At 38.3% G+C, this 14,180-nt stretch overlaps 1 protein-coding gene across 6 annotated transcripts in view; it reads left to right on the top strand.

The window, feature by feature from the left end:
- ulk4 (unc-51 like kinase 4) overlaps window positions 1-14,180 on the top strand; it is an 81,566-nt gene that overhangs the window by 20,192 nt on the left and 47,194 nt on the right. For 5 of the 6 annotated variants that reach the window (XM_044206611.1, XM_044206610.1, XM_044206613.1 and 2 more), the window contains exons 20-21: window positions 12,012-12,173; window positions 12,742-12,927. The exons of the other annotated variant lie outside the window; for it this stretch is intronic. In XM_044206611.1, the coding sequence (XP_044062546.1) occupies window positions 12,012-12,173; window positions 12,742-12,927 (348 nt within the window). The remainder of the gene's footprint in view (window positions 1-12,011; window positions 12,174-12,741; window positions 12,928-14,180) is intronic. 6 annotated transcript variants of the gene reach the window in all.

Genomic DNA, 14,180 nt, shown 5'->3' with positions numbered 1-14,180 from the left:
AAGTCACTTTCAGGGTGCGGTCACACCAGCATTTATCACAATCAATTCAATTCATTCCATTGCAATGGAATCGCTGCTATCATTGGCTTTTCTCCAAGAAACAAATGACATGGTTTGCGGACAGTTGTGAGACAGGAATCGATGATACAATATGCTTCTTGAATAAACTGTTACTGTAACTTTTCGTCCGGTTAGCAACCCGCGACCTGGCAGGGTATTGTGGCTGGTTAGTGCTAGCCATGGATAAAGAGAACTGGATACAACGTTGAGGTGAAAAAAAGTTCGACTTCCGTGTATATAATTACCTGGATCTTCTGCATCGTGTGGCCCATAGAGCAAGCACACTAGACACTTCTGCCGCAGAGCCAGCCAACTTCTTGTTTAGCCTTCCACTAATTTGAATGTGGATAAAATGATTTAATCGTGCGGCTCTTCTAGACTTTTCAAATGTTATTGGACCGAATGGATCAAATTCTTATAGTGAAATTAGTCCTTTTGTGGGGGTTGTGACACTAAAAAAAATGTATCCATGTATTTTACAGCCACTTCTTTCACAATGTAAGTCTATGGGAAAAAGTCTTTTGGGGCCACTGGGCGTCACGTGACAAACCCGGAAATTGTAATTCCACGGTTTGGCCACTATGTCAAATTGGCTTCAAAGCACGGAGCACTTCCTGGGGGCTTGGTGCTAGCATGCTCCCTGCTAGCTAGCATACTAGAGGTTGCTGTGCAGTTCTTAGTTAAAAGCGTGCTTATGTAATTTTTGGAAGGTTCAGTTCTGAGTTAGTGACCCAAATTTATTTCATATTTTGACTAGGGGGTGTCCCGATCAATTTTATTTATTTATTTATTTTTAGTCCCAATCCTTTCATATTGGGTATCTGCTGGATCAGCCCCAATACCGATCCTTAGGATTGGCTCGAGACATTTCTAATTTTGACTAAAAGTAAACAATGTAAATCTCTAGAAACACAAACATTTTAGGATAGTACAGCTGTGATAATTTGCCAAACATTAGATACAAACTAAAAAATTATGACAAAGTACAGTTTCAAATGATATATCTGAAGAATTTGAAAAACCAAAATAGGCTGTCGGAGTCATCCGAAAATCTCGAAGGTGTTACAGTCACTGTAAGTAACTATAAACTCCGTAAGCAAACTTGTCAGTGTCTAAATTGTTTGCTGCCTCTCCCATCTTCTTCATCATCCTCCTCCCTTGCCCTGTACCTGGGCACTGACACTGGGTCTCCTTCCTCAGCGTCATTTGAATCGCTTGCTGCTCCTCTCGCCACCTTCATCGTCTTCCTCTCTCGACCTCCTCCTGGATCCTCCAGGCAGGAGATCTTTTGGTTCCACAGGCTGATTGACTTCTGTGTCAACTTGAGGCTCACCAGCAGCATCTTCAACTTGAACTCATCACCGCTGTCAAGATTGCATCAACAATGGCAATGTTGTCATCATCCTCACCGCTGATGATTAAATTTAGGATGATTGAAAAAATGTATTTATCTTAAGCCCACATTACAGTGTCGTCTGTCCTGCCTCAAGTATTTATTTTATGTCAAATTTGACACTAGAAAACCTCAAATTGTACATTTAGCTTATTTGTGTATATAAGAAAATAAATGGTAGATTAATTTACTTTCCCTCCAAAGTCAGATTAGGGATAAATTAAGTAAAATTTAGTTGCTGACTCCACTGGTTTTAATTGATGTCAATAACCTTTCAGGAATACTGTCTGTTCATTGATATTAGACTCTCAGAACTTACTATTTACACAGAGGCGCGCACACACACACACGCACACACACAAACATATGAACCTCATAAGTTTGTACCTAACATTACCAGCACCACTTCATTTAACTACTGATTTTCTGTCATTTTATTTAATTTCTTTAAAATTCAGTAGTCCCTTTTGAACAAAAACTAAATATAAGAATATAAAAAAAATATGCATTTTCATACAGGTTTTTAAAAACCTTAATTTAACCAGAGAAGTATCGTGGAGATCCAGGCTCTGTTTTTCATGTATTCCCAGTTCACACTCCCACAGTTACACACATTCACACCTGGAAGATGCCCAGTACAACCACAATCTGATCTGCTGGCTACTGAACAGCTCCACGGTTTGGGATCAAGGGCCTTGCTCAAGTGCATCTCAGAGGTAAACGCTCCTCTTTAACTTTCCCTGGCCAGATTCATCCTGGGCAAATTAATTGTACTCTTAGATACTGCTTAAGATTGTAGTGCGCAATATTTTATGATATTTAGGAGTAACTTCTGAGGCCCCGATCAGACAGAGCACTTTGCAGGTTGCAAAACGCGAGGCGCACCGCACTGCTATTTTTGTTGAAGCCTACAAATTAAAAAACAAGCAGCTTTCTGCATTTTTTTTAAATATTATTTATTTTTGCTAGGCAACCACCGAATCATCTGTCCTAAATGTGAAATTTTTTAAACTTGAGCTGTTCAGAGCACTCCTGCCAAAACACGAGAGAGCAGTGTGCATAACACTTATTGCCTATAGAAAACAACTGGAAAAAGATGCCTCTCACTGCAAAAACTATTATTACTCTATTATAATAGTAATAATAGTGCTCTAGTGCTCACTGGCATGACTTACTGGAACACCTTTGTGAAAGGAGCCATTGTTAATGTTATTGTGCTATCCCTTCTATAATAAGTCAAAATGTTTATTGCCAGATTGAGGCCTTTTACTAATGCTTTATTAAATACAGCTTCACTGGAAAGGTCAACCAGTTAATCCTGTGTACTGTGTATTAAAACCAACGCATGCTAGCAATGACTGTAAATTGATGAAATCTCAGTAGCCTGTGTTATATAATAATAATTTACATAATTATTTTTTATAATAAATAAAATACTACCACATACAGTTCTTAGTTCACTTCTACATTATTCTCATAGTTCGAGAGTTCGACACTTTTGGGCCACAAATTAGTATTTTCTAGTAATCAAATATGTTTCAAAATATTGACTACAGTGTAGAGAGTCATTGAAAATATATTAGCATATCACGGGTATGACTCAATACAGGTATACAGCCACAACAAAGCGGTCCACAATAAGGGCACTACAGTTACTGTTCTTACTTTCATTTTCATCAATGTACCTTATAATTGACAGTGTAGTCTCCCCCTGTAGGTGGAATTTGAAATAGCAGGCATAAAACTTTTCTAAACACAAGTTTTTAATGTTAATAAGGTTTGAATCATTTACAACACGCTAACAACAAATGCAAAATATGACTTTTTGTATAATGAAATAATTGAATGAAAGAAGTGATTGTATTAAATATCTATTGATCTGACCGAGGTGACAGAGCCACTGGCCCATCAATAGACATTTAATACAATCACTTCTTTCATTCAATTATTTCATCATACAGCACAAGTGGGACTCTACCTGGATAATCCAGCAATGGGTTATACAGAGATGAACATCCAGTCAGAAAGACAGCGGAGAGAGAGTTGCTCATCTCTGACAGCAAGAGAGAAGCATGGGACAGAGACAGACAGACAGAAAGAGAGGGAAAGGGGAATAGACAAAGAACTATGTGTTTTTTTGGGGTTTTTTTTTGTTGTTTTTTCAAATTATGTCAAATAGCGTGGGAAATAGGCCTTGGGCTATTGTTTTTGGTAAAATATGACCTTGAGATATGAGGACAGAATTAGCCATAAATATATATAGCTGTGACTGTTCTTTGTGTCCAAATATTTGAGAGGGAGCAGGAATTATTATAAATTTGACATACTGCTTTGATAATTTTAGTGTTGGTCATAGCAGTACATTGCAGAATGTTGCAGTGCTAAATAGCCACTCGGACCGAACCAAATGTTTTAATCTCTAAAGATGTTCTATATTTTTGAAATGTATTTAAAAGGCGTAGTAATGTGTCTGACTCCTTTTGAGTCACCTGTTTCCAGGTTAAGAGTTGCTCTATTAATTTGATTTTAAACATTCTTATTTAAAATGATTCACACCTTGCATGTGGTCTTTTGGATCAGTCTAAGGGAAACGGCATCAGTGGAAACACCAAGAAAATCAAGAAAAGCTATAACATAGCAGCAAGAAAAGTGAAAGAGGGTGAGAGGACAGATGGGGAGTTGAAGAAGGGGGTGCAGAAGTGAATGAGGTAACATGGACAACTTGTATTGCAGCTGAGTTAAAAGTCAAGCAAATCAACTATCCTTTGAATACACAGTAATAGCTAGGACGCATGGTGGTAAGTTTCATTTAGATGTTAAAGCTGCATTATTTGATTTTTCTGGCTAGTTGGGTGCAGCGGAACAAACTGTAAACACAACATTAACATTATCACCTTTATAAAGTTGTTGTGGCAAACGTGTAGGTAAACAGTTGCCTATTTACACAACCAGCAGACACAGAGCAACATTAGCATTGATTTGGAGTCATGTGGTCACCTGATAAATGTAAGTCCAATATTCACTCTCTTAGTTCTGTTTTCTGTTCTCCACCAATTCCTGAGAGAAATATCCAGCTCTGTAGCTGCTAAATGCTCCACTATGTTCACCAGCTAGTCGCTAACTTTGTCTGCTGTTCAGTGCTGGACAGGCACTGCAGCATACAGTTGGTTTTTAGAGGGTTTGTTTTGTTGAAAACAGCTGCTTACTGCTGCTGGAAATGAGTTTGGTGAGCTAAAAGGAGCTAAAATGCTACATAGAGTTGAGGGCAGCTGCAGAGTTTGGTGATAATTGTCTGTAGGTTCGTCACAACAGGCAACATTGGGTACATGATACATACATGTATCAAATGAATACATGTAATGTGTTGTGTTAACATAAAAATATTGATTAGTGCTGCTTTAAATAAAATATTTGAGCTAGGTAACTGCCAAAGATAATTCAAATGTTGGATGAGGCCATTTAAGATTCAGAGACATTGATTGTCTCTATTGGGTTCACTTGACCTTGAGTTGAAAACTAAATAATTGTTAACTGCTGCACGGTGTGGGGGATTTAAAGTTGGTAGCACTTTACTGTATTCCAATGCAATGAATAAAAATCACTTCAAATAAACTTTCTCTCAAATAGCACATGAGCATAAAAAACACATTTTAACGTTTGAACTACTCTTGGCTGATCACCAAATACCTTTTTTAGAACCTTTATTTTCTGATTTGATAAGTGACTGCCTGTATCCTTATTTTTATTGGTTTATTATGCATTTCTCGTGTAGTGATGTCTGGAGAAGGACATTGTCTACCAATGTGCTAAATGTAAATCCAGTGCCACACACTGTTTATTGCATGACAGCATTGAGATACAGCGCCAAGACCCTGTCTAATGTGCTCCAGGCAGTGTGGTTTTGATGCGTTTCCTGACCCCCTGGATCACCCCAGCCCCCTCCGCTGCTGTTGAGAGTTTTCCTGATTTACAAGTAAAGCACTGGAGAGAGGGATAGAGATCGTTGTACTAGAAGAAGGGGTCGACTGGGGGGGCACAGTGCCAAAGCGAGCATGGTGGTTTTACCAGTGGAGAGGGGGATAGTGGGGGATGGCAGGGAGTGACAGAGAGGAAAAGAGAGAAAGATCAGTGCAGTGGGAGAGGGGGAGTAGATGGCATGGAGTGAAAGGCAGGTTTCCAGGCCAGACTTGAGCTGCAGGAAATTATTTATGAGCCTGAACAAGATGATGCTTCTGCTGCCTATGATGGAAAATCTGTGTGTGTGAATGTGTGTGCTCGCGTGCAGCAGAAATTATGTGTGCACAGTATTACAGTGATAGAAGCCAGGGGGCAGAAGGCAGAAATCCCCCTTACACGCACTGACACACACACACACAGCAGTGGTGAGCCTATTAATGATTTATCACTATCTTCCACAAAGGAGAGGAGAACAGAGGGGGACTCTGTAAGACAGTCATGGGTCCTGCCCATGTGTCTCTAACATAGGATGACCACTCCACGTGCATGCACACACACAAACACAAATGCATGCATGCATGGTCTGATTGCAGGCCATTGTGTAATGTAGTTAAGGATGGTACAATAAACGATTTTATCGTGGTGAATTTCTATTATTGGGATGATCGTGAATCAGGATTATTGTGAATATCCTCACATGAGTGACTTGAAAAGCCCAATGCCAGTTGGACATTATTTTTGTTAAAGGACAGTTGTATTTCTTAAGTCAGGGGTAAATTATATACACTGATGCAATTGATGAAATTAATGTGACAACATGTGAATGATCATTTAAGAAAGAACAGACTTTCACAATGTTGCTATTTTTGATTTATTTATTTATCCTTTATTTACACAGGGGGACCTTATGATTTATGATTCCATGATTTCAGATTATTTGTTTGTTTTTCACTGAAAAGGATGCTCACTAAAAAGATATGTGTCCTATGTAATGCAATAAAAACATTGGTTTCTTAACAAAATGTAAGGTCAAGTGATTCCAGTATGTTTAGTGCCATTTTAAGAGTTTTAAGCATATTTTGATGATTATCGGGACAATATCGTGAATCGGCGTTATTTTGGCCAGGATAATCATGACGTGAAATTTTCATATCATCCCATGCCTTTTTCAAATGAGAGTGCCACTGTCCTTAATGCACAGAAAAAGGAGAGAAAGATGATGAGTAATAACACTACATCTACACCTGTCTGTCCATCTGCCTGTTTCTCCTCTTTTTCCTTTTATATTAGCCTGCCCTTTTTCCGATTGTCTTTCTGTACAGCCTTTTGTCCCTGTTAAGGCAGTACGCCTGTCTCCCTTTGCCTACCTGTATTTCTGTTTCTGCGTGTCTTTCTGCTGGTCTGTCTTCTTTCCCGTTTGTCTATTTGCACCTCTACTTGTTGCTCTTTTCTGCTGTTTTGTCCACATGTCTCTTCCTTCATGCCTCACTGTCTGTCTGTTAGTCTTGTTAATCAGACAGTCTGTCTCTCTCTTTGAGTGTGGCTATTAGCGGTGTTAGATGTGCTGTGTGAGGCTGATAGATGGTGTCTGTGCCCATAGGGGCTTATTCAAAACCAGGTGCATCGGCTTCTAAAGGACTTTAATTACAAAGGGAAACCACATCAGACATGTGAACACACGCACTTGTGCACACACAGGCATACACACAAATCCTGTGTCAAGTCATGTGATGTAGTTTTTGTGATGTGTATCTCTTTCTACTTGAGACCCAGAGGCCACGTGCAAACATGTTTGGATATAAAACTAATCTACTGATCGACACTTGAAGACAGGATTTTATTGTTCCGTATCTGCCTAGCCTTTTAACTCTTTTCATCTGAAAACACAGGTTTTTCCAACTTTTTTTAGCCAGGGGTTCAAAGTGTTTAAATCTTATGTCAGCCCTGAGCTACAGAATACGGGTGATTTTTTATTTAACCCAGTTGCCAGGAAGCCAGTTAGTCCTGTTGAAACCTGACGAAAAAAGATGGAAGATAAAAAGAAGGGAAATGAAATAGAAGAATGCATGTTTTGCCAGAGTATTATATCTATCTTTAATGGTCTTAAATTAGTAAGAGTACCTTCTCAGAAATCACGGCTGGATGTTTGAAATGAGGATGGATGAGAGTGGGTATGTCATTTAATTAGATCTGCCCATGACACCTCTGGAAGGCTGAACTAACATGCTGTAAATCTACCAAATTGTTAGTCCCTTACTGATTTTTAGAAAATCTATACCAATCATCGAGGATGAGATACAGAGTAGAAGCAGTTGAGTCAGAGAATCATTTCTAATCTTTGAGTTAACTAAAGGATATGGATTATACATTTACTATACACTGCAATACTTATTGATCGCTTGTAGTTCAAAGACCACCAAGTCATGTTTTAGATCAGAAATCTGTTGTTTTTTTGCAGTAAGAGAAATTTGGTATATTTTGACTTTTTTCTCCTTAACTATAAACTAAATTCTACATTTTTTTTTTATTAATATTTTTTTCAGTTATTCAAACCTCCAGAATCTAATTTACTCCACTCAAACAGATGTCCCTCACATTGGGGGAAACACTGGATAAGATACTACCAAACATATTCATGCTATGAACAAACTAGAAGAGCAGTACAAGAGCACAGTGAGAGCTGAGTCTTGTCAAGTGAAGGCATGAAGAGACATGGTGCAGCGCAGTCGCTCCAGTTAGCTGGATAATAATTTAGTCAGGTTGGAACTTGATTTTGAATATTACTATCCAAAATAATTCTTGATAAAATAAGGCCTACCATACCATATTTTTCCAACCCAATGACTTTTCCTTTTGCATAAACATGAAGTTGACATTCATGGTTTTGAGTGATATGTCTTTACAACTATTGGATGGATTGAAATTTGGTACACTCCCATCAACCTCAGCTGTACTTTGTGTTCAGTGTGAAGTATCTAATAGACCTTTTTACAACAGACATTTTGACTCGTCATAGTAGGAAACGTGCAAGTGAAACAAAGTTGGTTAACGATGGCTCAGTTCCATTAAGTGTCTCAGTAGGCCATGCCCGTGAGCCAGCATGCACAAAAGCACAACCTAAATGGAATGCAGTTGTTAATGATTATTATTATTATTATTATGGTTATCTGTGCCTTTTCTGCTATGACATACCAAAATGTCTGCTGTGAAAAGGGTCTAATAGCATGTTTAGCTTGATCGCATGCTCACATGGTAAACTGAGATGGTGGAGATAGTAAACATTATACATGCTAAACGTCAGCATGTTAGCCCTGTCATTGTGAGAATGTTAGCATGTTGATGGGCTAAACTTGGCAAAGTCTTGTGTGTAAAGAAAACAAAATATCTTAGATGACCTTGTAGCCAAGTTATCGGGAAAGCCAGCAAAAAAATTACTTTAATTTTCTTTTAGTTGACTTTCTGGAGATGTGAGGTTTAAGTAGGACACTGAGTATAATATAATGAGTGTGTTTCTTGGATGAACATGTTTCTCATACTGGGAGAAATTATAATGAGAATAACTTTCTCCTGCATTTCTCTCTCTGCATCATAATGATGGAGTTTCTTGCATGAGCTACTTGTTTCTCACCACATGTAAGGAAATCTCTCTCACTCCATCACACTCTATTTCCCTTTATTTTAGTCTCCCCCTCTTTCTCTTTCTCTGTGTAGTTCCTGGCAGGGCTACAGTCTATTAAACACACAGACAGTGGGCGCTCCCCCGTGGGCTCATTAGTGAACTGGCCCGCACAGCCTGGGGAATGCTGGAACAGACCATTCTACTGGTTCCCGGAGGGGTGCCAGAGGATTCATTATGTTGTCGTGCTACGTAGTCCCTTGGCGTTGAATACAAAATGTGATGTCCTATATTGGATTAATAGATAGGTTATTTAAGCTATTAGTTATGATTAGAGTTCCCTTGTGGTAGAATAGGATGTGTCTTTAATTTTTATAAAATATTAAATAACTGTCAATCACAGCCTGACTATTGATGCAAGATTTTTCTCAATTCTAAAAGGTTCACTTTGTTTTGGACATAAGGTCTCCGCAGGACAGTAGGAACATTATTTTGCTGTTATTGGGGATTGACATAAAACTTTTTGTGAAATTGAAAATGTTGTGTAAATGATAAATACACAGGGCTTAACACCTGAACTGGCAATCTGCTCTTTCTGATGAACAGCAGCTATTGTCAGTTTGATTTGCCATATTTTCCCAAAACTATGACACAGATGGACAGCACAAAAGTGATTATTTGAAAATTTGTCAGCATTTGGGTCCATTGTAGATGGCATGAATACAAGCTAACCACAGCTGCAGTTGCATTTTAAGAAACAAACTAAAAACTGTATACAGCCAGTTTTGAAGCTTATAGGGAGTGTGTTTGATATTAAAAAGACAGATTTTCAATGGAGTATCACTGTAATAGTTGCAATTTGTTTTAAGCATCTCATTTCTTAAATGTAGTAGCATATACACAAATGCATGGACAGCCAGTGCAGTTATGTGTTAAATATGCAACAATTAAGTACTGTAATAATATCATTATTTGTCACCTGCACTACCTTTCAGAATTACCATGATAAATTGCCATGGTGAAATTAATGTTTCAGCTCTTTTTATGAACCTTTACCACAAAATACAGTTAACTGTGTTTTATGAATAGGCCCTATTGTATCCCATATCTGGGGAGAGTAGCGTCTAAGTGATGTAACACAGTGAAACACAATAATAACCTGACTGAGGCAATCACTCCTGTTCTACTTCCTGTCCTTCTCCACAATGACTTTCCTAGAAAAACTAATTTCCTCAGCCACAGAAATTTCATTAGCCTGGCCCCATTGTCTGAACACAAACAACTATTCTCTACTCAGGCAAAGGTGTGTGGGCATATACAGTGTACACATAAGCACACACACACAAACACTTGCACACTAACTCATACACACTCACATGCAACCTCTCTCTCTCTTTTTTGTATTGAGGTGATGTTGAGAGCTAACCTAATTATCAGTTTGTGATTGCGTTAGTTCTTTGTTCATGTCTGCCTTTTGGTGTACAACATTTTTCATTAATCAGTTGAGTTTGTAACTTGACAATGAACCAGAAAATGTGTTACTCACAATGGCATTATATTTTATACAGGAGAAAAAAATCATTTTTTGGACACTAAGCTCTATGATATGCTCTGCTATTAGGATGCCTGTGCACATGCACACACCAGTATAAAAGCTAATCTTTACATATATTAGTACAAATATAAGACATACACCACTTGGTTGTTCTAATGTTACATATTTGTACTGGCCCTGTGGTGAACACAAGAGGCTTTTCAGCACATACTGTAGTACAACATTTTGATCTCTCGGTCTATATTGTCTCTATGCATGTTGACTATGCTAAGGAGGGTCTTTGGGATCAGTGTCATAGTGTTGGTGTTGAGGATTTTGGATTCAAGCTGCAAGGTTTTTGGCCAACCCAGATCCTCTTGCAGGACGGTTCTTAAATGGACAGCGGTGGAGGAAGTAAAAGTCCTGCATTAAAAAGGTTACTTAAGTAAAAGTATATAAGTATAATCAGAAAAATGTACTTAAAGTATTGCAGAAAAATGTCCCCTGTGACTGTTATGCTATTATACTGTATTTTATATCATTAGGTTATTATTACTCGTGCATTAATGTAAAAGCAGGATTTTACCGTTGTAGGCTCAGGTGGAGCAAACTGTTTAGTATAGGACTGCAACTAATGATTATTTGCATTATGGATTAATCTAAAATTATTCAAATAATTAAAGGGAGAAACAGCAAATCCTCACATTTGACAAGCTGGAACCATGAAATGTTTTTGCATGAAAAATAAACGATTATCAAAATAGTTGCCAGTTAATTTTCTGTCAGGTAGTTTAATTTATAACAAAACATCATATTTTATAATCTCTTTGTATGTTTTGTGCAAAAATATTAATTTGTAAAGTAACTAGTAACTAAAGCTTTCAGATAAATGTGGTGAAGTAAAAAGTACTATACTTCCCTGTAGTGGAGTAGAAAGTGGCATGAAAAGAAAATACTCAAGTAAAGTACAAGTACCTCAAATTTGTAGTTCAGTACTTGAATAAATGTACTTAGTTACGTTCCACCACTATAAATTGACTCTATTTGTCTTAGGTTGGACCAGGAAACCTGGATAATCCATTTTTTAAATATTTGAATATTTTTTAGGCAAAAGTTGTGAGAGTACATGGACAGTGTTCTTGTTGTGTTACTGTTTATTGTTATAGGTGTAGTTAGTAATCTTTTTCACTTAATGGACTATACCATTACTGTAGCCATCTGTATGGTGTATTGAGGTGAAACACTACAAATGGTTCATTTACTGTGGAAAGAGATGCTATTCATTCTCTGCTATTGAAAATTGTTGATTGGGTTTTCCAGATCTAGTTGTCAGTACCAGCTTAAATTCATCATTTCAGTTAATAATATGTACTTGTTCAAATTACCTGGTTCGTCATTGTTCCAAAGTGGATATGAATGATTCAAAAGTGCTTGTGTGTCTGTCTGGACAGGATGATTCCATAGTTCATCACATGGCTGCAAAAGCTATAGAGAACATCTCCACCACTGTCTCTGGCCCCTCCCACCACCTGGTTACCACAGAGATAGGCTCCGCCCTGTGGTACCTGTTCACTCACTCCTCTGTGGAGGCTGTCAGGGTCACTGCCATCTCCGTAAGTTCACATGCATGAAAACACATACTTATACAAACAGTCATATATGTGTGACTGTGTACAGATACATTTGCACACACTAACATCTCTGTGAGATCTACAAACACAGACAGACATCAAACACACACATAGACGGCCAAAACATTAACTCAAGTATTTTACATTGAAAAGGCAAACTGTTGGAACAAATTGGGAAAAAATAGTTTTTCAAGTTATACATACTTGAAAACTCAAGGTAAAACTTCTTGAATTGCTTGTATTTTGTGATTGCTAATGAAAAATTATTATAAATTTTGCTTCTCCTGACCAGCCCTCAAATAATCAAAATATAAGACCTTCTAATGCTAAATGACAACAAATGACTTTCTGCCAACTTAGCTTTACCCACCAAATATCTAGATGGGCACTTGCTTATTTTTTTAAGGCACTAACAGCTTAACATCCCTTATAATGTCATGTGCATCAAGTGCAACATGACATTATAAGGGAATGGGGATACAATCCACGAATGACATACATTACCTCAGTATATGCATGTATGTTTATCTGTCGGTCCCTATGTCTCCAGTCTCTTTCTCGGCTAACCCGGGTGGTCCCAGCAGTCTTCTCGGCAGTGATTGACACCTGTGGCCCTGTGGCCATCTTGGAGGGCTTGGGTGGAGCAGGGGCCAGGGTCCAGCAGCACCTGCTCACTGCTATGGCTACTGCCCTATTCACCTCACGTATCCAAACGCACCGCGTCACACAGAGCAAGGTACGTGTATACTCTTATGCACACCTGCATAAGAACGTAAAAATATATTGCAGAATGTCAAAGGCAGTAACAAGCAGATTACATATCAACTGGACCAAGAAACCCAGACGCAAACAAACATATCATTTTAATGTTAGATTTTATTGATATTGCTACAGAGAAATTCTACAGGAGATTTAGGTGGTATCACTACTGGGTAGTGAGTGGTAGAAAGTCACTAATAGGGAGGTTTTTACACAAGGGCCGAGGGATGAAAACACAGCAACGGGAGGAACAAATGAAACTAGCTAAATCTTTACTTCATGCTCTCTCTTCTTTCTCTCTCACTCTCTCTGTCAATCTGTCTTTCTTTCTTTCTTTCTTTCTTTCTTTCTTCCGTACAGTTCATGAACCAATGCTGAACTGTGCATGAACTCATTTGTCAGAAATTGCTTATTTAATTTTTCATAAGACAGCCCATCTAGTGTGTATGCAAAGTGCTAATCTTTGTAAGGCAGAGGGGCTAAAATTGATTTGAAGGTTTTTAACTTGGAGTCTAGCATTGGTAATTGACTCTGAACTGAATTTATTTGCATTGAGCATTTCCAATTTAACACCAGAATACAAACTTAGTACTTCAACTCTGCTCTAATTATACACTGATATGCATTCACCCCCTTCTCTCTCCCCCCCTCTCTCCCCTGGCACAAAGACAGACAGTCCAAGAGTTTGTTTACACAGAACTCTGTCTGTTAGTGTGTGTGTGTGCACGCATGCACGTACACTAATTTGTGAGTGTGTCAGTATCTGGGCTAATTGGCTGAATGAACGCGCTGCAGCCTTCTACTTCAGCAAAGCATTGTGGGTAGTGGGGAGGGACTTATCAGCTAGGCACACACTACTGGGCTTTGAAATTAATTAACTTGGTGTGTCGTCCCATAAACACACATGCATGCACAATCTCTCACATTAGCTCACACACAGACACACACACAGTCAGAAGTGTATGGTGTTGGTGATAATGATAATGGTAATGAATGTTGGCCAGTCACAAATTTTTCCATCCAGTTACTGCCGCTGAGTTTATGCTGAGTGAATGGATGTCTAAAGTAGCTGTAGGCTAAGTTTGTTTGTGTGTGTGTGTGTGTGTTGTGTGCACATTTGTGATAATGTGGAGTCTGAGCTGATTAAGTTTTAGCCAGTTGGTGCGTTTTCAGAAAATCCTTCTTTTTTTTTTTGGACACCTTAGGGAAAATGTAAAATTGAATAATTTC

This window comes from Siniperca chuatsi, linkage group LG9, assembly GCF_020085105.1.
Source record: "Siniperca chuatsi isolate FFG_IHB_CAS linkage group LG9, ASM2008510v1, whole genome shotgun sequence".
NCBI classification, from domain to species: Eukaryota; Metazoa; Chordata; class Actinopteri; order Centrarchiformes; family Sinipercidae; genus Siniperca; species Siniperca chuatsi.
This window is presented reverse-complemented; position numbering and strand designations above follow the sequence as displayed.